The 26,986-nt window shown below is 42.4% G+C and overlaps 2 protein-coding genes across 11 annotated transcripts in view; one reads left to right on the forward strand and one right to left on the reverse strand.

Annotated features, from left to right (window-relative positions):
- Nucleotides 1–20,683, reverse strand: part of Tmem35a (transmembrane protein 35A) — a 35,397-nt gene extending 14,714 nt beyond the window's left edge. The window contains exons 1-2 of the mRNA XM_027432872.2: nucleotides 20,551–20,683; nucleotides 14,265–14,416 (exon numbers count right to left, since the gene is read on the reverse strand). Of these exons, the coding sequence (XP_027288673.1) occupies nucleotides 14,265–14,300 (36 nt within the window). The 5' untranslated portion in view covers nucleotides 14,301–14,416; nucleotides 20,551–20,683. The remainder of the gene's footprint in view (nucleotides 1–14,264; nucleotides 14,417–20,550) is intronic.
- Nucleotides 20,684–20,744: 61 nt separating this feature from the next.
- The window catches only part of Trmt2b (tRNA methyltransferase 2 homolog B), a 60,223-nt gene continuing 53,981 nt past the window's right edge, over nucleotides 20,745–26,986 (forward strand). For 6 of the 10 annotated variants that reach the window (XR_004771384.1, XM_027433089.2, XM_027433088.2 and 3 more), the window contains exon 1: nucleotides 20,745–20,871. The gene's annotated coding sequence lies outside the window, so the exon portion shown is untranslated. Of the gene's footprint in view, nucleotides 20,872–22,877; nucleotides 23,024–26,986 lie in introns of those variants that run through there. The other 4 variants (XM_035449844.1, XM_035449845.1, XM_027433092.2 and 1 more) reach the window with 4 other exon arrangements.

The raw sequence follows: 26,986 nt of genomic DNA on the forward strand, positions 1-26,986 counted from the left end.
TTACCTTGAGTTTCGAAGCTAGGCCTATGTTCTTGCAGATATGGTTCTGGGCCACAAAGTAGCCCTTCTCAACCCAAATCCATATCACAAGCACAAGGTACCAGTATGAGTCCTTTTTGTTTTTTAAGATAGGGTTTCCCTGATATCAGCTCTGGCTGTCCTAGAACTCGCTTTGCAGATTAGGCTGGCCTTCAAATGAATCTCTTTTTGTTCCATTCCCTGGATAAGTCTGGGAAAGAAGAGCCATGGAGTCATTCCCTACTGATTAAAGCCTTGTTGTAACTTAGGCACTGTAGGAGTACACGGAAAGAGAGATGCAGATCCTGCTAACAATGGGCTTGCTGTTACATAGCAGACAGTAGAATCTGTTTATTTTCATACACATAATAAATGACTGGAAGGAATGCACCAAAGTATGAAATGTTAATATTTGCAATTTGTTTTTCAAACATCCTACATTGAACATGTCAGTAAAATGAGCAGTCAGGGAAGACTATGTTTCATAGTTAAGTGACTGATTATATATAATGTATTGCATATGATGTATTTCCATCTCAAATGACATGATAATAGAAATGATACATACTTTACAATGTGTAAAATGCTAAAGGATATAAGAGAAAAATAACTCAGGATTCCACTATGAAGACATATTATTAATGCTTCTAGTGGTCAGCATTCGAATTGACCTTTTCCTTAATGCCTCTTTAAGAAAAAGGCATATGTAAATTATTACTTTTTCTGAATTTGACTACTTTAGTATGTTTTATACCCAGGTTTTATTATCTGGTTAGAATTTTTATCACTATATTCCCGAGCTAAGGCAAAATTTCTAACTTCATGGACTGCCAATGGGATCCTGCCTTAATCAGCTCTTCAAATAATTGAGCAGTGCATAGCAAAGGCTGGCAAGGAGTTTGATCATCAGTATGATTGTACTGGTAATAACATGAGCCTGATGATCTAAAATCTGTCTTCTGTGTTTTTGATTGATTGTTTTGCTTTGTTTTTTAGAGTCTTGCTGTGTAGCCAAGGCTGGTGTTGAACTTGTGAACCCCTTGCCTCCAAATGCTAGGATTATAGCTTCAAAGTGCTTATAACAGTGTTGGTGTTGTATAGGAAAAAGAAACGAAGGCGAGAATTGGGGGTTGCTGTGCGTCTCCGTTACTTTTCTACTGCTGTGATAAAACGCCATTAACAAGGCAATTTATAAAAGAAAGTGCTTAATTGCACTTTCAGTTTCAGAGGGTTAGAGCCTTTGATGACCAAGCAATAGCATGGCATCAGGAACTGGGAGCTGATAGGATGAACAAGCAGGAGGAAGAGGGAGCTTCACTGGGAGTAGCACAAGTCTTTTGACACACCTCTTCTAACAAAGCCACACTTCCTAATTTTTCTCAAACAGTTCCATCACCTGGGGACAAGTATTCACACATATGAGCCAATTGAGACATTCTCATTCAAACCACCACACCATGTGTAGTTCGTACCATCTTGGCCTGCTCATGCTCTGATTAATCATTATGTTGGCTTAGTCACTCAAGATCAATCATGCAGTTCTATATTAGGTACACTATTTTCTTTTGCTTAGGGAGTAGTTTGGACATTTTGTCTTAAGACTGTCATCAATCACATCTAGAGTTGGTGGGATTCTAGTTAGCTCTAGCAGAAAAAGATTCAGGAGAACTCAGAAAGATGGAAAGCAAGTAAAGATGGAGTCCCCAAGAAGTTCACATGGAGTTCACTAGGTTAGTGACTGGACCCTCCTCTAATCCTGAGTGTGACATCCACTTTTGTGGGAGTGAGACCTGAAGTATGTCTCTATAACAATCTGTATCATTCTTTACTGGGTAGATTTTTTTTCAAATGACATAGCCTAGGCTTATTTGGGAAAAGGGAACCTCAACTGAGAAATCGCTCCTAATTCTTCCCTATTTATGTGAAGAAACTATAAAATATTTAAGTAGTACACACAAAATGCTGTTGTTCTTCCCTCCCTCCTCCCTCCCTCCCTCCCTCCCTCCCTCCCTCCCTCCCTCCTTTTTTCCTTCCTTCCTTCCTTCCTTCCTTCCTTCCTTCCTTCCTTCCTTCCTTTCCAGAAAAGTTCTCCTGTAGCCCAGGCTGGCTTCAAACTTGCTATGAGTAGTTGAGGATGACTTTGAACTTCTGATCCTCCTACCTGAGTGTTGGGATTACAGGTGTGTGCCACCACATCTTGTTTATGTAGTGCTACTGGTTAGGGCTTTGTCCATGATAGGTCAGCATTCTACTAACTGAGCTATATACCCCACTCCCATGTTTTCTTTATGTTACTTTTAGGGTTTTTTTTTCTATGAAAAGTTCCCCACAAGCTCATGTGTTAAAATCTTGGTTTGCAACTGGTGGCCTTATTTTGGGAGCTGATGGAAGCTTTGGGAAGTAGGGTCCAATTAGAGAAAGCAGGTCACCAAAGAAATGTCCTTGGTGTGTGTATGGGTGGAGGGGGTCTAGATTTTGCTGTGGCTGCTTCCAGTTTGTCTGAGCTTCCTTTCTGCCTTGAGGGTGGAGGGGCTACTGTATGCTCCTATCATAGTGTTTGGCCTCTCAAACTCACAACAATGAAACCAGCTGGACAGGACTGAAACCGTGAGCCAAATTAAGTCCCTACTACTGTAAGTTGTTGATTGCCACATATTTTATCACAGAGTTATAAAGTCTAACACATAGCCTATTCATTCATTAAGATGAGCTCTCACTGTGTTGCCCAGGATAGTCGAGAATTTTTAGGTTCAAATGATACTCCTGTCTCATCCTCCCAACCAGCTGTACCTAAAAGTTTACAACACCATATCTGGCTGATACTAGAGATCATATTATTATTGATTTTATCCTCATGTCATCTTCATGAAAACATTCCACCCATTTTATCCTAACTCAATGTGGCTGGCTTACAGGAAATCTGTTGACTGTTTTCAGTCACTTGGCTGAACTCTTTTCTGAATCTCTCTTCTCTCCTTAAATCTATTCATGTTTCAGTTGACTCTCCCTGAGTATTTTCCATATAGACAACCAAATCAACTGCAAATCATGATTTTTGTCTCTCTCCCAATAACTACACCTTACTCCTTTTCTCCTATCTTACTCTATTTGTTAAAACACATTTTTAAACATTTGCCTAGCCTGCAGACACCAATGGAATCATCCTTTTAGCTGTTTTTTAAAATTATTTTTATAATTTTACTTTCTGTTCTTTTGCTGGGCCGGCCACCCAGCTCCCAAAACAAATACACATGAAGACTTATTCTTACTTATGAATGCCCGACCTTAGCTTGGCTTGTTTCTAGCCAGCTTTTCTTAATTTAAATTATCCTATCTATCTGTTACCTCTGGGCTTTTATCTTTCTCTATTTCTGTATACCTTTTTTACTTCTTACTGTGTAGCTAGATGGCTGCTTCCCTGTGTCCTCCTCTCCTCCTTTTTTACTCCTTGATCCTCCCTTGCTTCTGATCTCTTTTTTCTCTTATTTATTCTCTCTGTCTGCCAGTCTTGCCTATCCTTTCTCCTGCTTTGGTATTGACCATTGAGCTCTTTATTAGACCAATGTGGTGTTTTAGACCGCAAAGTAACAGAGCTTCACGGAGTTAAACAAATGCAACATATCTTTGCACCATTAAACGGATATTCCACAGCATAAACAAATGTAACACTTCTTAAAATAATATTCTACACAGACACTCATCACTTGTCAAAGAAACCATGAAATGGAGCCCCCAAAGAAGCAAAGAAACCATGCTTATTACTATTTGGAAGTAATCATTGCTTTGGAAGTCTCTATTGCTATCAAGAGAGGAAGGAGCTGACAGTTAATTTGTCTTTTCTCTTCCTAGGCACGTCTGCCACCCAGATTCTTCCTGCACTTCTAACCAATGTCTGGCAGCAACAGCATAGCTCACAGACAGACAGACCTTCAAGCCCTCTAGGTGTGCTTGCCTTTTATTTCAAGTAAGAAGAGCATGAGCTAGGAAGGATTACCCTGATGTTTGAATGGTATTGATTTTGAGAGCAGAAATTTAAGGTTGTGCCTGTGCCAGCATAGAAAACTGGCTCCTGTATGACACAAGTCTCCATGATTTATTGTCTGTCTGTCTATCCATCCCCCATGTGTGTATGTTTTCCAGTCTTTTGCCTCATAACAGATTTTAATAAAAAGACCATGGGATCCACAACAGAATGGGTTCAATTCCACATCTCACACAGCATCACTCCTTCATGGCTCTCTCTATAGGCTGAAGGGGCATGCTCTAATTTTATCACTATCATCAGGGAGTAATCATTCTGTGTTAGGCATTGTGTAACTACAGTGCATTCCACACAAGAGTCTAGGCCCATGCAGCTCCGTGGAAGAATACTTGTCAAGCATGTTGGATGTCCTGAGCTCCATTTCCAGCACTGCTAAAATAGAATGAGTCCATTTGACACACCAGGTAGGCTCTAAAACAAGTCCGTTGAGTTCTATCATTATGTTAACTCTTTTAGTTTTGTGTGTGAGGTTTTTTTGCTTACAAATATGGATGTGAACCATATGTGTGCCGTGCTTATGGAAGTCAGAAGAAGGTGTCATATCTGTTGGAACTGGAGTTACATACAGTGGAGTGTTGCTTTGTGGAAGCTGGGAACTGAGCCCAGCCTATATGCAATGTTAATTAGGGAGCCATCTCCCCAGACCCTGTACTGACTTTTAAAAATGGGAAAATTGGGACTCCAAGAGTTTAGGACATTTATCCAAGGTCATATTATCATAAGTAACACAGCTCCAAGCCTATCTTGCATTACTGTTTTTTTTTTTTTGATGGTCCTCATATTTGTGATCTCCTGCCTAGCCTCTCAAATGCTGAGATTACATACTGCCACACCTAGCTGTAGAGATGATTTTCTTGCCCACTGCTAGCTCTTAACCACCTTGGATTACGTTATCTGAGGAAGACTCTATTGCTATCAAGAGAGGAAAGAGTTGACAAGTTAATTTATCTTTTCCTAGGCACTTCTGCCACCCAGATTCTTCCTGCACTCCCAACCAATGTCTGACAGCAACAGCGTAGCTGGCAGACAGACAGAACTCCCTGCCATCTAGATGCGCTTGTCTTTTGTTTCAAGTAAGAGGGGATGGATATATATATATATATATATATATATATATGTGTGTGTGTGTGTGTGTGTGTGTGTGTGTGTGTGTGTGCTGTCTGAAGAGAGATAGTCGCCATTGAGTATTGGCAGTTTTCAAGAACTTACTAATTATCTTCATGCCCAGCCCCACTAATGAGTACTGCCCTATGCTTTGTTGTCCGAAAATGCAGAGACCTCAGCTGTGCCTCAGTAAAATACTTATCTCCTGTTTCTGCCTGTCTACTGTAGGCAATATATGTTCTTTACAAGGTAGGTGTGAACAACAGCTCCCAAGGAGTGCTTGCACAGTAATGGTTCTTTCCTCAGCTTCCTAAGGTGGTGCTAATCGAGACCCTCCACAGGATCAGGCTAGATGTGTCAGTTGTATTAAATCCTGAACTGACAGGGTAGCTATGCTTGGCAAATGCCGCTCTTCAGTGTTAACTCTGTGAGTTACTTCAAAAAGAGGATAAAGATTACACTGTATAGCTAGCAGCATTTAGTAGCAGTAAGGACTAGGTCAGAAATTGAGCACATGGCCATCCCTTTCCTGAAATGTTGTGTTCCATGAGCACACTCTATGCACTGTATTTTCCTCTAGAGTAGAATAGCTAGCCAGTTTCTAGGTTTTTTTGTTGTTGAGAGAGGCAGATCAGTTCTCCATGCCCCCTGAGCACTGAGCATAAAGCACAGGGGAGAGTGCAAGCCCACTCCTTCACATAAGGGTTTAGTCGTCACACAATGATAGGTTCATTTATCCTTCATGGGAGATGATGGAGTACAAAACAAAGGTCTTCCAAATGGGATCCTCAAGATCCAGCTACCTCAACATCATTTGGAAACTTGTTTGAAATGTAAATGCTTTGCTTTACTCAATCAGAAATTGTGGAGACGAGACCTCACCATTTGAGTAGCAGTTTTTAGTTGTTTTTTATGTGTGTTCGTGTTTATGCATGCATGTGCACATGCATTTTTTTTTTTTTGCTGAGACAGGGTCTCACTATGTGATTGGCCTGGGACTTGCTAGGTAGACCAGGTTGGTCTTGAACTCAGAAAGAGATCCACCTGCCTCTGCCTCGTGAATGTTGGGATTAAAGATGTATACTACCAAGCCCATCATCATGCCTGGCTTTTTTAAAAAAGTGAGTTCTGGGCATCAAATAAAGGTCTTTATGCTTGCAAGACAAGCACTTTTTCAGATCTACCTATACATCTAATCCTGATATATATAGTTATAAGGTCTAAAATGACCTTAAACTGCAATCCCTTGGTAATCATTCTGACTCACAGACAGGCACCAGGGATCTGAATTTTAAAGGATCTTCCTAGGAATGTTGATGCAAACCAAAGTTTGAGGATCATTGGTTAAATGTTCAAAAATTAAAGTGGGAAATTAACATCTGACAGATGACTTTAAAGTCTAGTTCTATCACTTACTGTGTGATCTTGGATATGTGATTTATTCATTTGTATGTTTCAATTATTTTACATATAGTTCAGCTATCAATGTTCTCTTCTGTAAATTAGGCAGCTCCTCATGTACAAATCAAGTGTCTAACAAATACTGGGTATCTTTTATTACAACAAGGGCTGTTCTGGATGATCATTTTTACTTCCAACGCGAGATTGGGTTCTTTCAGGGTGGAAAATATCCAAATTACAAATTTAGGTAACAAACAAGTTTAAAAGCTGGGTGTGGTGGGACATAATGTCAGCACTCAGGAGGCAAAGACAGTCAGATATCTGTGAGTTAGAGGTTGGCCTGGTCTACCTTGTGAGTGCCAGGTCAACCATGGCTGCATACGAAGACCTCATCTATCTTAGGGTTTCTATTGCTGTGAAGAGACACCATGACCACAGCAACTCTTATAAAGGAAAACATTTCATTGGATCTGGCTTACAGTTCAGAGGTTCAGTCCGTTATCATCATGGCAGGACATGGCATTGTGCATAAAGACATGGTGCTGGAGAAGGCACTGAGATCCCTACATCTTGATCCAAAGGCGACAGGAAGTAAACTGAGACACTGGACATGGCTTAAGCATATTTGAGACATCAAAGCCCACACCCACAGTGACACACTTTCTCCAACAAGGCCATATCCACTCCAACAAAGCAACACCTCCTAATAGTGCCACTCCCTATGAAATTTTGAGGGCCAATTACATTCAAACTACCACATCATCAGAAAAAAAAAGAACTAGGAAGCAGCTAGATGTGACTGTGCACACCCATAACTTTGGTACTGGGAAGATGCAAGTGGAAAGATCGGGAGATCATGGTCATCTTTAACTACCTGAGGAATTTAAAGTCAGTCTGGGCTATGGGAGCTATTCCCCCTTTAAGAGTTTAAGAGCTACATAGCACACACACTTCAACAGCTCAGCTGGAGGGACGGGACCAAATGTCTTTCCCCCACCAGTATCTTCACAGAATTGTGGGACATACAAGCAGCAAATCTCTAAAGCAATCCAGTCCTAGCATCCCTTGAAACCTAACAATAACACTTGAAAGAAATCGAGGAGCACATCATCATCAGGAAAGAGAAGAGAAGCTAGTGTCTTTATTACGGGTTTGCTGAAGATGGCGATTTGGAAAGAATATAAATTACAGCCTCTGGGTAGCTGGAGGATTTGTGCTTTTGGTACTAAGTCCTAGTCACATGGCTGAGATTCTTGTACTGATAGTGCTCCGGTGTGGAGCAGGGTGTGGGATCGATGTTCCTAGGTTATTCTCTTCATCTAGCTGTGAGGGATGAGCTGTCAGTGCTGGAATGCTGGGAACATTGAATTGCAAATTTGAGCACTATAAAAAAAGTAAAGGGTTAAGACCCTAGGAAGTGAGAAAATGAACATTAATACAAGCCGTGTAAATGTAATATAGTAAATATCTGTGTTACCCTAGAAACTAGAAGTATGAAGGAGCTAGTTAGTTTGGTGACAGTTTCCAGGGTAATACCTCCTACACAAAATATAAGGGCTTTTGCTTTATATTAACTCATAATGTACACGTCCGCTGACCTTCTATCCATATTCCTTCATCTTTTCTTACTCTTAAAAGATTCCCTTCCTGAATTCTTTATTTTGCTAAGAGGGTAGTGCCATTCTCCCAAGTGTTCTCTTCAAAACCTCTTGACATTTATCGAGAGCCAAAGAGCTCCCAATGTAACATGCATCTCTAAACCCAGGAAATACACTTTAGAAAAAAGATTAGACACAAAAATCAGGAAATGATAGACTCCTCAACTGAAAAAAAATTTTTTTTAAATGCAGCTTACAGTGGATAAAACTAGCCATCTGTGACTCTACCCAGGAGCAACTTCTGGTAAATATAATTTGTAGATAGACTGAAGATGAGATTAAGATGCTTTCCAATATCTCACCTGGGAGCCTACAATGTAATTCATGTAAGATGAAGTGTTACCTTGGAAACAGTGACGCATAATGAGGATAGGAGGCAGGCAATATTGTAATGACAGAAGATTCTAGTGACTAGTTAGAGGTGGTGGAAAAGAAGAACATTGGAGAGTCAGTGTTTATGAGGAACTTTTTGAGTAAAAGGAACACTAGGTCGGTTGACTTGTCACAAATTATTTAGTGACAGAGCTACCTCAAAACACTGAGCTCTACCTGTTCAAATGACATGTTTTCCTGGTACATTAATGCCCATAGGAATTTTTGTTGGTCCTGCAGTGGGTGCCCGAGCCTCAGATGAGTCTGGGAGCTTCTCGGGCCCCCAACCTCCCCCATCAAGTCCTGCTCGCTTCTGCCTGAATCCCCACCACACAAGAGTGGACCTGCCCAGACAAGAAGGCCCACCCCGAGTCTGGACACACCTCACCCTTGTACACTCTGCTGTCTGTCCTTTGGTGGGTGCCCAAACCTCAAGTGAATCTGGGCACTGCTCTGCCCTCCCCCAACTTTCCCATCAACCCCTGCTCGCTTCTGCCTGAACCCCCACTCCTGGACAAGAGTGGACCTGCCCAGACTGGAAGGCCCACCCTGAGTTCAGACACACCCTACCCTTGTCCACCCACCGCTCTCTGTCATCCGGCTTCCTCCAGAGGCTGAACCCTCCTATAACCCCTAATGAAATAGAAGTAGCCATCAAAAGCCTCCCAACCAAAAAAGCCCAGGGCCAGATGGCCCTGCAGAATTCTACCAGAAATTCAAACAACAGCTAATACCAGTACTCCTCAAATTGTTCCACACAATAGAAGCAGAAGGGACATTGCCAAACTCTTTTTACGAGGCTACAATTGTTTTGATACCCAAGCCACATAAAAATACAACAAAAAAGAGAACTACAAACCAATATCCCTCATGAACATTGATGCAAAAATACTCAACAAACTATTGGCGAATCGAATCCAAGAATACATCAGAAAAATCATCCACTATGATCAAATGGACTTCATCCCAGGGATGCAAGGATGGTTCAACATACGAAAATCCATCAATGTAATCCACCATATAAACAAACTGAAAAAGAAAAACCACACGATCATCTCACTAGATGCTGAAAAAGCCTTTGACAAAATCCACCATCCCTTCATGATAAAGATCTTGGAGAGAACAGGAATAACAGGAACATATCTAAACATGATAAAAGCAATATACACCAAACCAACAGCTAACATCAAGCTAAATGGAGAGAAACTCAAAGAGATTCCTCTAAAATCAGGAACAAGACAAGGCTGACCACTCTCTCCATATCTCTTCAATATTGTACTTGAAGTTCTACTTAGAGCAATTAGATGATAAAAGGAGATCAGTATTTGTAGATGACATGATAGATTATATAAGTGACCCGAAAAACTACTAGGGAACTCCTACAGCTGATAAACAACTTCAGCAAAGTAGCAGGATACAAAATTAACTAAAAAAATCAGTAGCCCTACTATATACAGATGATAAATCCAATGAGAAAGAAATCAGAGAAACACCACCCTTCACAATATCCACAAGCATCCTAAAATATCTTGTGGTAACACTAACCAAAAAAGTGAAAAACCTGTACAGTAAGAACTTTGAGTCTTTAAAGAAAGAAATTAAAGAAGATACGAGAAAATGGAAAGATTTCCCATGCTCTTGGATAGGTAGGATCCACATAGTAAAAATGGCAATCTTGCCAAAAGCAATCTACACATTCAACGCAATCCCCATCAAAATCCCAACACAGTTCTTCACAGACCTTGAAAGAACAATACTCAACTTTATATGGAAAAACAAAAAACCTAGGATAGCCCAAACAACTCCGTACAATAAAGGATCTTCTGTAAGCATCTCCATCTCTGACTTCAAGCTCTACTATAGAGCCATAGTTCTGAAAACAACTTGGTATTGGCACAAAAATAGACAGATAGACCAATGGAATCGAATTGAAAACCCTGATAATAACCCACACACCTATGAACACCTTATTTTTGACAAAGATGCTAAATCTATACAATGGAAGAAAGATAACATCTTCAACAAATGGTGCTGGCACAACTGGGTTCGGACATGCAGAAGATTGCAGATAGATCCATGTCTATCACCAAGCACAAAACTTAAGTGCAAATGGATCAAAGATTTCAACATAAATCCAGCCCCACTGAACCTACTAGAAGATAAAGTGGGAAATATCCTTGAATTAATTGGTACAGGAGACTGCTTCCTGAACATTACACCAGTAGCACAGACATTGAGATCTGCAATTGATAAATGGGACCTCCTGAAACTGAGAAGCTTCTGTAAGGCAAAGGACACAGTCAGTAAGAAAAAACGACACTCCACGGAATGGGAAAAGATCTTCACCAACCCCACATCTGACAGAGGGCTGATTTCCAAAATATACAATGAACTCAAGAAGCTAGTCTCCAAAACACCAAACAATGAAATTAAAAAGTGGGGTGCAGAACTAAATAGAGAATTCTCAACAGAGGAATCTGAAATGGCTGAAAGACACTTAAGTGCTCAAAAACCTTGGCCATCAGGGAAATGCAACTCAAAACAACTCTGAGATACCACCTCACACTTGTCAGAATGGCTAAAATAAAAAACACCAATGGCAATCTATACTGGAGAGGATGTGGAGAAAAAGGAACACTCCTCCATTGCTGGTGGGAGTGCAAACTTGTAAGACCACTCTGGAAATCAGTATGGCGGTTGCTCAGAAAAATGGGAATCAGTCTACCTCAAGATCCAGCAATTTCTCTCTTGGGCATATACCCAAATAATGCACGTTCATAGAACAAGGACATCTGTTCAACTATGTTCATAGCAGCATTGTTTGTAATAGCCAGAACGTGGAAACAACCTAGATGGCCCTCAACTGAAGAATGGATAGAGAAAATGTGGTACGTTTATACAATGGAGTACTACTCAGCAGAAAAAAAGCAATGGAATCTTGAAATTCGCAGGCAAATGAATGGAACTAGAAGAAACCATCCTGAGTGAGGTAACCCAGTCATAAAAAGACAAACATGGTATGTACTTGCTCACATATGAATTTTAGACATAGAGCAAAGGATTACCAGCCTAAAATCCTCTTCACCAAAGAAACTAGGAAACATGAAGGACTCAAAGGGAAAAATGCATGGACCCCTGAGAATGAGAAGGGGCAGGATCTCCTGAGCTAATTGGGAGCATGAGGGTAGGGGAGAGGGAGCTGCCAGAATGAGAGGAGAAGAGGAAAGGAGAGGAGGAAATGGAGGGGCAGAAATATTGAGTTGGGGGTAGAATAGAGGACAGCAGGATGAGAGATACTATATTAGAGGGAGCCATTATAGGTCCGAGGAGAGATCTGGCACTAGGGAGATTGCCAGAGACCTACAAGGATGACACCAACTGACAATCTAGGCAATGCTGGAGAGGATAACCTAAATGCCCTTCCCCTATAATGAGACTGATGATACTTTTTATGCCATTCTAGAGCCCTCATCCAGTGGCTGATGGAAGCAGAGACAGACACCCACAGATATACACTGAACTGAACTCTGGAACTTAGTTGCAGAGAGGGAGGAATGAAGATCAAAGGGGTCGGTACCAGGTTGGAGAAACCCACAGAAACTGCTGGCCTGTACAAGGGGGAGCACATGGACCCCAGACTGCTGTCTGGGAGGCCAGCACAGGACTGAATCAGACCCATGAACATGGATGTCAATAAGGAGGCCTCTGCACTCTAGGGGGCCCCTGGTAGTGGATTAGTATTTTTCCTTGGTGTAAGAAGGGACTTGGAGAGCCCATCCCACGTGAAGGGATGCACTCTTGGCCTGGACACATGGGGAAGGGCCTAGGCCCGGCCCAGGATGATGTGGTGGACTTTAGGAAGTCCAGGTCTAAGGCCCTACCCTGCCTGGGGAGTGGAGGTGGATGGGGTGGGGGGTCGGTCGGGGGGGGGGGGTAGGGGTGGGGTGAGGGGAGGGAGAGTGAGAAGGGATTGATATGTAAAACAAGGTTTCTCCTAATTTGAACTAATAAAAAATTACAAAAAGAATATTTCTGTTACTAGGATTGATATTTCTTGCATGCCAGTCTCTTAAATTTGCTTAACAAGTTAGTTCTCCAGAGTCTTTTCTATATTTACTGATAAAATTTTGTCCTCCATTTCAGAACCTGGACTACAGGAACTTCACCAAGATTGGACAATCACATTTTTTCTTTATTATCAATGTAATACATGTTCACTCTGGAGAAACTGGGATGTGTGGAAATGGAAATGCAGTGAACGAATGACTGACACCATGTTAGCTCCTTTTCTATGGCTATGGTAAAACACCATGAGCAAAGCAGTTTATAGGAGGAAGGGTTTAATGAGATATCCTGCAGTCTCATCTTTTGAATCCTTGGTCCCAGTTGGTGGCACTGTTGGGGGAGGTTTAGGAGGTATGGCTTGATGACACAAGTATGTCTCTGGGGCAAGTTTTGAGGGTTCCAAAGCCATGTGCCATTTCCAGTTTGTTCTCTCTGCTTCCTGCTTGTGGTTTGAGATGTCAGCTCTCAGTTCCAGCTCTACGTCTGTCCCCTGCTGCCATGCTTATGGACTCTAACCCTCTGGAACTCTAAACTCAAATAAAGGCTTTCTTTTTATAAATTGCCTTAGCTATGATGTTTTATCATAGCAGCAGAAAAGTAACTAACATAACCCCTTTCTTAGTCACTGTTCTATTGCTGTGAAGAGACACCATGACCAAGGCAAACTGGGGGCTGACTTACAGTTTCAGAGGTTTAGTTCATTATCATCATGGTGGGGATCATGGCAGCAGGCAGACACACACTGGAGCAGTAGCTGACAGTTACATCCTGACCTGCAGGCAGAGAGAGAGAGAGAGAGAGAGAGAGAGAGAGAGAGAGAGAGAGAGAGAGAGAGAGAGAGAGAGAGAGAGACTTGGACTTGCATGGGTTTTTGAAACCTCAAAGCCCACTCCTAGTGACAAACTTCCTCAAAAAAAGCCACACCTCCCAATCTCTGTAGAACAGTGCCACTCGCTGATGACGACTAAGCATTCAAATATATGAGCCTCTGGGGGGCCATTCTCATTCAGATCACCACAATCCCCCAGGCCATTATCCGGGGAGCTGTGAACATTTCATGCACTTCTAGTCTTTGTTCCAGTTCATTTTTAAAATATTATTCTAATCTTTAAACTTATATGTATGTGTATGATCTGTGTGAATGCCAAGTGAGTGTGGATGCCAACAGAGGGCAGAAGAGGGCATCAGATCTGTAGGAGCTAGAGCACAAATGGTTGTGAGCTTCTCATTCTCAGTGCTAAGAACTCAATTCAGGTCATCTGCAGCAACGTGCTCTTACCTACGGAGCAGCAAGTGCTTTTAACCACGGGGCCATCTCTTTAGGTTCTGTTCCGGTGCATTCTTTTTAGATTTTTCTTATATGTGTATGAGTGTTTTGTCTGCATGTATGTATGTATGTGCACCAAATGCATGCAGTGCCTGAGGAGGTCATAAGAGGACATTAGAATCTCTAGAACTCGAGTTATGAATGGCTGGAAGCCACCATGTGGGTGCTGGGGAATGAATTCAGGTCCTCTGCAAGGGCAGCTATCGCTCTAAAATCATTGAGCCATCTCTTCAGCCCCTTATTTTATTTATTTTTATTACACTTACTTATGTCTTACCTGTTGGTGTGTTTGTGGGTGCCACAGTACATGCATGAAGATCAGAAGACAACTTGCAGGAGTCAGTTCTCTTCTTTCATTATGTGGGTCCTAGGGCTTGAACTCAGGTTGTCAGTCTTGATAGCAAGTGCCAAGAGCCATCTTGCCAGTACCTGGGGACAGGTGTATATAAAATTATAAATGGTCTCCTGTAGCCCAGACTGGCCTCAAACTCTCTATATAGTCAAGAATGTCCTTGAACTCTCAACCCTCCTGTCTCTCTGCCTCCAAGTATTGAGATTACAGGACAGACACCATGCCTGGCTGGTTTGATTCTTTGTTTTTTAGTTCAATAAATTCATATGAGCCAGGCGTTGGTGGTGCATGCCTTTAATCCCAGCACTCGGGAGGCAGAGGCAGTCGGATCTCTGTGAGTTCTACACCAGCCTGGTCTACAAGAGCTAGTTCCAGGACAGCCTCCAAAGCCACAGAGAAACCTTGTCTCGAAAAACCAAAAAAAAAAATTCATATGAATTTTCTTATGGTATGTGTTGGGATTCAATTTTTAAAAACTCTTTTTTCCCTTTGAGTGTGTAGATGTATGTTGTGTGGGTCAATGTGGGTATGAGTTTTTGTCTCTGTGTGTGCTCACCTGTGTATGTATGTATGTATGCATATGTGGAGGCTGTGTAACTCTTACTCTGGAAGGGTGTTTTGCCAATTCAGCTAATATAGCTAGCCAGCTTGCCTTGGGGATCTCCAGTCTCTTTCTCCCAAGTGCTGTTTTTTTTTTTTTTTTTCCGTGAGTTTTGGGCATCTAATCTTCAGTCTTCATGGTTGCACAGCAAACCTTTTATCACTTATCCCTCTCCCCTGATCACTGGGATCACATTGTAAGATGTGCATCATGTGAGATACTTGTTACAGACCCAGGAATTCCTGACACACACACATATCCCACCCTGCCTTGAGATTACAGTTGGGTAGGTATGAAGACACGGATTGGAAATCCACATTTTGTTTCCGTCACCCCAGCAAATTATGGTTCATAATGGCCCTGATAAGATTTTTAGAAATTATTATGGTAGGTTGTAGTGATGGTGGCAGTCCCCCTCAGCTTCTACATGCTGCCTGAGTTCTCCTGAGGAAACATCTCAGGAAAAATTCTTCTGTTAACTTCCCATTGTTACAGGGATCACCTTAAACTGCTCAAGGCAGCCTTCCAGACCATCCACTATATTTTGGGATCGATCTAATCATCTGCAATGTCGTGGCTGTGTCTGCACGTTCCCATGTGGCCAGGCCTGCATGCTGATGAGCCCTGAATGTTTTGTTCCTGTTGTCATGCTGAAGCCTTCAACATCCCCAGAGGATATATAGCTTAGGCACTCAAACCCAGTTCTCACGTCCTTTCCCCTGGCTTCTAAAATGATGGCTGCCTTCCTAGAGCTACCAATGCTCTGGTTGTTGTGTATTTTTATTAAGTGAGTCTTATCTTTCCCCTAAATTCAATCTTCGAGGGTATGATATGTGTATGCTATCCCTCAGAGCCTCTATCATAGTTCTAACAGGCATTAGAAAGTGCTGTTGAGTAGAACTAAGCCAACCTTGTCAGATAATTTTAACACATTTTTTTTTGTAAAAAATGATCAAATTTATGTGTATACATATGTGTCTTTCTGAATTGATGTGTACCATGTGTATATGTGGAGGCCAGATGGCATCAGACCTCTGGAACTGGAGTTGCAGGCAGTTGTGAGCTGTCAGATATGTGTGCTGGGACTTGAACGTGGGTCGTCTGCAAGATCAGTAACCACGCTTAACCACTGAGCTATCTTTCCAGGCCCCCAATACATGTACTGCTAAGAATGAGTTCTGTAGTCTCTCACATGTCTTTTCTTGCATCAGACTAAGGTTTGAAAATTTTCTAGATATTTCCCTTTGTTGTGGTTTTGTTTGCTGATAATAAGGTTAAGTAAAAAGGTTATCTTGGTTCCAGTGTTTATCTAATTCAACAATACTTCCTATCACCCATGACATGCCCACTTACAGATTTTCTGCTTGAAGAGTCTAACCTTTACTACAATGTGAGCTGTTTTTTTATTCCTCCTACAGATGTAATGGTTTCTCTTTTTCTAAAAGAGCATGTTTTATTAGATTAAAGGAATATAAAGGGGTTAATGGCTAAATAATTTTATTTTGGCTTCCTTAATCTTCTTTCTCTCTTTACCCTTCAGGGTTCGGCCTCCCTGAAGGACAGAAGTGCTTTAAAGGAGTTTGCTTGGATGTGTGGAGTAGGTGGGGACACTGAAGGAAGAAAAGTCCTTTCCCTTGCAGTAGGCAAGGTGGTGAGATTCAGCTCATCAAGTATTTATTGAGCTCTTCTGACTCACCTAGCCCTGTGCACAGCACAACAGAGAACATCAAGATGGGAGGTGCTGACTGGGTGGAAGGCAAAGGGGAAAGTTTACGAGGGGGAGAAAGGAGTAGGTTGGCAATCCACATAGGAGGGTACTAGAGAAGAGAAAAGGGAAAAAGAGCAAAGGTGAACTCTCTGGGCTGTTTCTTTGTAATTAAATTGTTTTCATTTATTTTACATACCAACCACAGTTTCCCCTCCTTCTTCTCCTCCCATTTCTTACCCCAACCTCCCACCTTCCTCTCCCCATCCACTCCTCCTCCATGTCCATTCAGAAAGGAGTAGGCCTCAGGGAGTCAACAAAGCATGGCACATCAAGGTTGAAGCAGGACCAAGCTCCTCCCTCTGCATCAAGGCTGGGAGAGGCAACCCTGCTTGAAGATTAGGTTCCCAAAAGTCTCTGGCCTGTTTTTCCATGATAGCACCATAAGGGCTCAAGAACACTGCAGTAGTGGTTTGAGCTTGGATTTTGAGAGTCTTTAGAGCAATTAGGATAGGCACAATTTCAGTCAAAAGTAGCTATACTGAGTTTTTTGTGTACACATTCACAATATTACTATTTTTATCATCATGCTGAATATTAAACACAAACACTTTCTCTGAGTTAAATCCTAAGTCCCTAGAATCAATCTCTAATCTCTCTCTCTCTCTCTCTCTCTCTCTCTCTCTCTCTCTCTCTCCCTCCCCTCCCTCCCTCTTTCCCTCCCTCCTCCTCTCTCTCTCTCTTTTTTCTTTTTAGTATTTTCTTGAGACAAGGTCTATGTAACACTGACTGTCCTGAAACTCACTATGTATACCCGGCTGGAGATTCACCTGCTTCTTTCTGCCTCCCCAGTGCTGGGACTGAAGGAGTGTGCCACCATGTCAGGCTATTTTTTGGGGGGGGGTAGATTTATTTGATGTTGTATAAATGAACATCATGTGAGTTATGGACGGTTGTGAGCCACCATGTAGGTGCTGGCAACTGAACCCAGGTCCTCTGCAAGGGCAATAAGTATTCTTATTTTTCCCCCTGAGACAAGGTTGCTTTGTGTTGTTCTGGCTGTCCTGGCACTCGCTCTGTAGACCAGACTGGCCTCCAACTCACAGAGATCCTCTTGCCTCTGCCTTCCAAGTGCTGGGATTAAAGGTGTGCACCACGACTGCCCGTCCAAGCAATAACTATTCTTAGTCATTGGATCTCTCCAGCCCCTGCTTGTATTTTTTTTCAAAATATTTTATGTGTATAAACGTTTTGCCTGCATGTATGTATGTGCATAATATGTATGTCTAGGGTCATAAAAGTTCAGAAAAGAGTGGTGAATCTCCTGTAACTGGACGTACAGATCATTGTGAGCCATTACGTGGGTGCTGGGACCTGAACCCAAGTGCTCTTCAAAAATAGGCAGTGCTCTTATAACTACCGAGCCATCTCTCCAGTTCCCTAATATTTTTGAATGATAATAGCTGACAATTATTGTGTGATTGTTGTGTTTGAAGCACTTTTTCTTTCCCAGCATTAACTCATTTAGTCTTCATCACAAACACACGAGGTAGACAAAATTATGATTCATACCTAGCATGGAACAGCTAAATAATTTGCTGAAGTGCACATAGCTTTTAAGTATCAGTGTAGCACTTTTGTTTTTTCAAATAATCTTTATTGTATGTCTATTATGTTAAGTATAACTTAAATTTTATTTTTATGTTTATTTACTCTGTCTCTCTGTCTGTGTCTCTCTCTCTCTTTCTCTCTGTGTGTGTGTGTGTGTGTGTGTGTGTGTGTGTGTGTGTGTGTAGTATTCCTGCCACAATGCTTGTGTACATCTCAGAAAGCAACTTTTGGGAGTTAGTTCTCTTGTCCTCTCTTTCCCTAAGTGGGCTTTGGGGATTGAATTCAGGCCATCAGTCAGACCTTGGACTCACTATAACCTTGAACTCCTGGTCCTCTTGCTTCCACTTCCTGAGTGCTTGGATTACAAGAGTGAGCTACCACATCCGGATTCATTTATATGGTGCTGGAGATGAAACTCAGGGCCTTGTCTGTGCTCAAAATCACTCTGAGATATGCTCTTAGCCCTGGTTTTTGTTGTTGCTTTTTGGTTTGGGGACAAAGTTGTACTCTGTAGTTTACGCTGCCATGGGATTTACTCCATAGGCCAGGGTAGTCTTCCTCCCACCTCAACCTCCTGTATCATTGGCCAGGTTGGCAGTGTGGTCTTGAGTCTTGGCTTGACCCAGTACTTATTTCTTTTCTTTCTTTCTTTCTTTCTTTCTTTCTTTTTTTTTTTTTTTGGTTTTTCGAGACAGGGTTTCTCTGTGGCTTTGGAGGCTGTACTGGAACTAGCTCTTGTAGATCAGGGTGGTCTTGAACTCACAGAGATCCTCCTGCTTCTGCCTCCCAAGTGCTGGGATTAAAGGCGTGTGCCACCAATGCCCAGTGACTCAGTACTTATTATTGGAGGTACTGGGCCTTGTTTCTTTCACTCCCTGGGACTACTATTAATATTGCCTTTGCACATCATCAGCATGCTATGCTTTGAATAAAGTGAAACACCAACCAAAATGTGCTTCCTGTTTAAGGCCAATTACATAAGCATAAGTACATAAGTACATAAGTAGCCAAGTGTACAGAGGGAAGGTTTGTAATCTCAACACTTGGGAGGCAGAGGCAGGAGGATCAAGAGTTCAAGTCCAGCTTCTGCTATAAGAGATGCAAACAAAACCACCAGTAGGTCTCAAACCTGGGACAAACAGCTGAGGTGCCTATTTAACATATCAAAGTAGGCCTGGCCACCAGTATCCCTCAGTCCCTATCTGTTACAGGGAATGGCTGGCATACCCCACCTCCTACCCTAAACTTCTCCAGCCTGGGGGCTGGGCTGCCCTCCCTGATGCCTCTTCCCTATATGATCTAATAATCCTGGTTACCTGGCCTTTTCGTTTTTCCATTTACCCTTTACCTTCTTGGCCTCTTGGTCTGGCACTCCCCTCTCCCTACTCCTCACATGGCCCAGCTCAGGGTCATGTCCACTCTGGACTCTCCCAGATGTCTCTGCCTCTGGCTATGCTTTCCCTTTTATCTACAATAAACCTCCTCCTCCCTCCTCATACCTAGGAGCGGCCACGTCCTCCTTTTTATTAGCTATTTTTTCTTTCAACCACCAAAACTCAAGCAAGACATTTTTTTAACTGTCATATAAAACACAGGGGGAAGGATTGTCTGAAAAATTCTCTGCCTCACTATAGGGCTTTTCCCATGAGAAAGGACATAATGAAACCACCTTGCGTCTTTTGTCCAAATCTTCCAACTCCCGATGCGTGGATGCTTGAAATTCTTTTGAAAATGTTTTACACTGGGTGTATAATCCCAAAACTTGGGAAGTTTACATAGTGAGTTACAGGTCAGCGAGGGCTGTATAGTGAGACCCTGCCTCAAAAATATTTTCACACTTTTATTAATTGATTAATTAAACAATCAATTGTGTATGGAAAGTCCAGGGTTCACGAGTGTGGGTGGGTGTGGAGGTTGAGGACAGCTTGCAGCAGTCCAGTCTTTTCTTCCACAAGGTGGTCCGGGGGATGGAACTAAGGTGTCAGATTTGGCAGCAAGCTCCTTCTTTGCAGGGTGAGATGGCTGAACCGGTAAAAGAGCTTGCTGCCAAATTTGATGGACTGAGTTCGATCCCAGAGATCTACAGAGTAGAAAGAAAGAAATGTTAGCAAGTTGTCCTGTGACCTCCAGGCATGGGTGATGACACACGTGAGATAAACAAGCTCGTATAATTAAAAAAATTAGGAACAGAAAAATATTCTTTGGGTTGAAAGAATTCAAGCGTAGCATCCTGGATGGGCAATGCCATTAACAAAGCGATGTGAATTTCTTCAGGATTTTCTTCTTTGGCTTACCCAGATTCCTATTTGAGGAGAAAAGAGCGGCGGTAGGCCGGGTCGCAGAGAAGAACTTGGGAAAAAAAAGTCCTGCAGGTGGCTGAGACAGGAGCACTTCCTTGGAAAGGCGCTGGTAGAGTCGGCAAGATTGGGCGGCTTGCAAGCGGGAGGAGGAGCCCCGCAGCGCTGGGAGGAGCCAGGGTATGCGAGCGGGAGCGCCGCGCACCAGGAAGTGACTCGCCCCGGTGACCTCCCGCCCTCAGCGCCATCCGCTGGCCTTTTGGTTTGCTACTGCACGTCCATCGGAGGCTTTAGTGGCTCCGAAGGAAGGAGTGGTGGGTAAGTAGTCTGGAAAATCCAATTTTAGGAGAACCGTTTCCTGTGCCCAAGTGTTGGGTTTGGGACAGGAAGGAGGCAGCTGGGGCCAGGTTCCACCCAGGGTGACTGTGCAAGATCGCGACCAGCCTAGAGTTTCCCTTCACAGTCCCCCCATCCCTCCCCTAGCTCGCTCAACCCTGCAACCTGCCTGCAGTTTGTGGGTTTGTGGTGGCGTGTTCTTGCATCTGTCTTCTAACCCACTTAGTTAACCTTTCCCATTGCTGTAGTAAAATACCCTGACAAAAGCAGCTTTAGGGGAGAAAGGGTTAGGCTTACAACTGCAGCTTCCAGCAAATTCGTTACGAAAAAGTCACATCCACAGCCAATGGCATGGAGAGAATGAATGCACATATGCTTTCTACAGTATTCTGCAGTGCAGGGCTGAAACCCAGAGATGGTGCCCACAGTAAGCTGGGTCTTTCCACAACAATTAACATAATCAAGACAAACTTCTCTTGCTTTGTCCACAGGCCAACTTGAACTAGCCTATCCCTCCTTAGATATCTATCCCTACATATTCTCCCCCCAGCTGTAGTCTTGACAATTAAAATGAACCATCACACACACCTTATAGATGCTTGTGGAACAAAACTTACTCAGAGAGGCCTGGCTGCTGAAGGATGTACCTGGCTGCATGTGGTTTGCTAAGGAACACATTAGTAAAAGAAGTTCTCCTCTGCTTTAGTCAGTAACCCTGCCTGGGGCCCAGCCAATAGAAGGGCAGGTAATCAGAGTTCCTACTTATTGGTAGGTGAATATTTTGCTCCAAGGGATCTTCAGCTCTATGAGGCTTAGACCTTTCAGGTTGTCTCTGACTTGAACTTCTGAGCACTGGAGGTAGATTATCCATTGAGGCTCAGGAAAGTAGATATAACTCTAGGTGGTTCCTATAAACTCTTGGATTTTCCAGTGACTAATCCCAAGGCAGGAACAGAGAAGTTCTCTCTCTCTCTCTCTCTCTCTCTCTCTCTCTCTATATATATATATATATATATATATTATATATATATATATATGAAGGAAACTTTTTTTCTATGATCAATTGCCTTCTGTGACATTACAAAACAAAGAAAACAACTTAACCTTGATTGGTATTGCTGGCATGCCCTGAAGAGTGTATTTAGCTACAGAAATTACTAAAACAGTAAAAAGACTCTTTACTACAAATGCTGAAAAAACTGGAGCCTGATATTTTTTGCTACATCTGAGATCATGTTTTAATAGCCCAGGCTAACCTCAAACTCTTGAGTATCATGTTTCAGTTCTTGGATTAGAAGCACAAGCCACCATGCCCAGTTTTTTTTCTTTCATATATAAGTCTGAAATTTGTTTTCGTTTACTTTTTTGAGATTAGGATCTCACTATAGAGACCTGACTATTTTGGCTTTGCACTTTTGCCTCTCCATCCCCTGATTCCCAAGGGCAAAGGCTGGAATTATAGGTGTGTACAACATGTCTGGTGCTGAAGATGGAATCCAGGCTTCCTGCATGCCAGGCGGGCACTCTACCAACTGAACCATACCCCAGGCTTCATCCTTTATTCTTTGCCTCCTGCTTCTTCCTTAATTTCTTCTTCTCACTGGCCTTTGTCATTTCCATATCAAAAAATGCATTTCTCTCACCATGATGGTCATAGGCCACACAGTTTTGGTAATAGTTAACAGGTGGTTCTTGTCAGGTCATAACTCTCTCTCCACGCCCCAGCTGGCACTCATTCAGAAGGTCAGGAAAGTTTGTGTGTGTGTCTTTATTTTTTGAATTTTTCATATTAGTGTATTTAGCCTCACAATACCTACCTCCCCAGTTGGTAGGTTGTAGACATTAAGTCACAAAGAAGTCCAGTGACCCAAGTGACATGCTTTGAATCAACGGGCAATTGAACATCTGCTGTATGAGGCACAGTCCTGAACACCTTGTGTATATAAGCTCATTTATGTTTTTTTTTCCCTTTGAGACAGGGTCTTTCTGTGTAGCCCCAGCTTCCCTGGAACATGTAGACCAGGCTGGCCTCGAACTCACAGAGATCTGCCTGCCTCTGCGTCTCAAGTGCTAGGATTCAAGGCATATGCCACCAACCTCCCAGCTCATTTAATTCTTACTACAGCCCTGAAAGGTAGGTGTTATTACTCCTGTTTTTATAGGTGGTGATCTGACATTCACTGTGCTTAGTTAACCTGTCCAAAACCACCCAGTTAGGGAGAAGTAGATCCTGGATTTGGATATGGGTTCAGAGCCTATTAACATTTAGACTATTTATTTGTTTTCATTTTGTGTGTATAAGGGCTTCCTTGAATGTATGTCTATGCATCACATGTGTTTGTGGTGCCTGTGGAGGCTAGAATCAGGTGTTAGATCCTCTGGAACTAGAGTAACAGATGATTGTAAGCTAACATGTGGGTGTTGGGAATCAAACTCGGGTTCTCTGCAAGAGCAACAAGTGCTCTTAACCACTGGGCCATCTTTCCTGCCCCTATTAAAACTTTAAAAAATCAGCTTACAAACCAGTGGGTTCCCTGTGGGATTTTCATACATCCTTAGTTTCTTTATTTCCCTTCATCCTGTCCCTGCTTAAACCCTCCCACCTTCAGTATTTTTCGTCTGCTTTCCTATTGTGTGTGTTTTATTGCCCCCCCCCACTTCTCTCCTTTAAAGTCTCTTGTCGTCTCTTATGGACCCCTTTCTGGTTTCCTGGCCTCTGTACTCACACATAAATACTCAAAAATTAAATGTTAGAAGCTGGAGTCTGAATATGAGAGAACATGGGATGCTTGTCTTTCTGAGTCAGGGTTATCCCTTCCATTCTCTTCCTTCCTTCCTTCCTTCCTTCCTTCCTTCCTTCCTTCCTTCCTTCCTTCCCTCCCTTCCTCCCCCTCCCTCCCCTTCCTCCTCTTTCCCTCCCTCCCTCCTCCCTCCCGCCTTCTTTTTTTCTTCAGACAAGTTCTCTCTACATACATAGCCCTGGCTGTCTGGAACTCACTACATATACCAGACTGGCCTTGAATTTACAGAGGTTCATCTACCTGCCTCTGCCTCTGCCTCTGCCTCTGCCTCCTGCCTCCTGCCTCCTGCCCCTCCTGCCCCTCTCCTGCCCCTCCTGCCCTTCCTGCCCCTCCTGCCCCTCCTGCCCCTCCTGCGCCTCTGCCTCTGCCTCTGCCTCCTGAGTGGGATTAAAGATGTCCACCACCACTTTTGGCTCTTGAATTTAATATATTGCAATACCACCCAATTTCTTTGTTTATGGCTAATAAAAATCCATTGTGTATATGTAACACAAATGTTACATATTCATCAGTTGATGGGTGTGTAGGTTGACTCCATTTCCTGGCTGTGTTGAATAGAGCAGCAATCAACATGGACGTGCAGGTATCATTATGGTAGGTTGCAGAGTCCTTTGGCTGTATAACCAGAAGTAGAATAGTTGGGTCTTACAGTAGTTCTATTTTTAGTGTTTTGATAAACCTGCCCACTAATTTCCATAATAACTTCATCAGTCTACAGTCCCATCAACCGTGAACAAAGGTTCCCATTTCCCCATATCCTTGTCAACATTTGCTGGCATTTGTTTTCTTGATGATAGCTATTCAGACTGGGGTGACATGGAATCACAAAGTAGTTTTAATCTTCATTTATTTTCTTGCTTATTTTTATTTATTTATTTATTTATTTTTTTATTCATTTTAGTTTTTGTGTGTTGTAGGTATTAATCCTCAGGCATATGTATGGCTAGCAAAGATTTTCTCACGCCATTCTGTAAGCTGCCTCTCCATTTTGCTTTTGGTGCACAGAAACTTTTTATTTTCATGAGCCTCCATTACTCAACCATTGGCCATATTTTCTGAGCAACTAGTGCCCTGTTCAGAAAGTTACAGCTTCCGGGAAGGTTTTGAAGTTTTATCCTGTAGTTTTCTGTTTGTTTGTTTTGGTGTTGAAGTTTTTTGCTTTAGTTGTCTTAGGTTTTTTTGTTTGTTTGAGATTGGGTTTCTCTCTGTGACCCTGGCTTTCCTGGAACTGGTTCTGTAGACTAGGCTGGCCTTAAACTCAGAGATACACCAGCTTTGTCTCCTGAGTTCTGGCATTAAAGACATGTGCCATTAGGCTGAGCTTGTTTTAGGTTTTATGTTGAGGTTCTTGATTCATATGGAGTTGAGTTTTCTGCAGGGTGAGTGATAAGGATCTAGTTTCATTCTTCTACACATAGGTATCCAGCGCCTAACAGTGCTGTTTGTTGAAGACTTTTTTGCAGTGTTAAGAACTGAACTAATGGCTTTCCTGTCACTGACTTAACACTCCAAGCCTTTCTTTTCTTTTCCCTTCCTTTTTTTTGGGGGGGGGGCAGGAACTGAGCCCAAGGCTTTGTCCATACTACTCAAGCACTCCACCTTTAAGCTATGTCACCCCAGCTTTTAAAGCCTATGTTCTTTTTTTAAATTTTAGATTTGTTTATTTTATGTATATGAGCATTTTGTCTGCATGTATGTATGTATACCCCAAGCATGCCTGATGTCCATGGAGGTCAGAAGTGGGCATTGGATCCCCTGGAACAGAAATTTAGATGGTTGGGAGCTACCATGTGGGTGCTAGGAATCAAACCTGGCCTCTTTGGAAGAACAGCAAGTGCTTTTCACCACAGATACCTCTCTAGCCCCAAAGCCTATGTTCCTAAATTAGACATTGCCTCTTATGGGTGTCAATAGATGGAGAATGCTGTTGTTAGCATCTGAACTGTGCAGCAGCTTAAATATATCTTGTTAGCATTCGAAATGTCCGCCCATGCTCAAATAATTCCATCCTGACAAAACCCAAGGTAGAGGTTAATGGCTGAAGGTAACTTTATTAGCAGAATCAATGGGTTGTCATGCCAAGTTCATTCACATGTTCTGTGATCCTTAAGAATAGTGCTCCACCCATTCCACATAGAGGGATACTTCCTGGGCCAAGACACACGGGGATGGGCCTAAGCCCTATCCCAAAGGATAGGATAGACTCTGATGACACCCTATGGAAGGCCTCACCATCCCTGGGGAGCAGAAAGGGTATGTGATAGGTAGGGTTTTAGTTGGGGGTGGATGGGAGGGGAGGAGGGGAGGGAGAGGGAACTGGGATTGACACGTAAAACAATCTTGTTTAATTCATAGTTTTAAAAAAGTCACTGACAGAAATAGTCCAAATATACTTTCCAGAAAATAACATTAAAGTCTCGTGCCCTGCATTTAGGGATGTCAATCATTATCATTTTCTTGGCATTGATAAGTTTCCTGGGATGTCAGATCATCAGTGACAAAATAAGGGTGAGGTTGACCTGTGTTTTGAGTAGAGAGCAGCTTAGAGATTGGCTACCAATTATTCAGATGTAGAAGACATGCAAATCTGTACTATATAAATGGTAAAGGCAACAAGGTAAAATACTTCTGTATATATTTTATGTGGTTTCCTCCATTTAATAACAGTGACAAGAGGAGGTAATATAGCAGGAGTACTAGTGTCAAATATGATGGTAGCCCAAGATAAAGCAGTGGAGAGAGCAAAGTGGGCCAGTGTTGGGATATGTTTCTAAGGAAAAATATTTTGCTGGCTTTGGGAGCATAATGAATGGAAGAAAAATGAATAATATTGTAGGTTTTATAGTTTGATGATGGGGCTAACATTTATAAATTATAAAAATTATTAGTTCAGTTGTTGTTGTTTTGAGACAGGGTTTCTCTGTGTAGCTTTGGAGGCTGTCCTGGAACTAGCAGTTGTAGACTAGGTTGGTCTCAAACTCACAGAGACCCTTCCTGTCTCTGCCTCCCATATGCTGGGATTAAAGGCGTGTGCCACCACTGCCTGGCTAAATTATAGAAATTATTGATGACAAGAAAATAATTAATTTTTGTGATGGTGGAAATAGTTTGTGATAGCTATGCTTTTAGAAGCAATGTTATTTGGGAAATGGCCATAAATGAAGTTGAGCAACTCTTGGTCTGTCTGCCTTACTATCTCACGTCTTGGGTTTATGACTTATGAGGAAATAGTCTGCATTTTTAGCATGATTAAAAAAATTCTAAGACATGTCATGCTTATGTTTGCTGTATTTATC

The sequence above is a fragment of the Cricetulus griseus genome, chromosome X (assembly GCF_003668045.3).
Source record: "Cricetulus griseus strain 17A/GY chromosome X, alternate assembly CriGri-PICRH-1.0, whole genome shotgun sequence".
Lineage (NCBI taxonomy): Eukaryota > Metazoa > Chordata > Mammalia > Rodentia > Cricetidae > Cricetulus > Cricetulus griseus.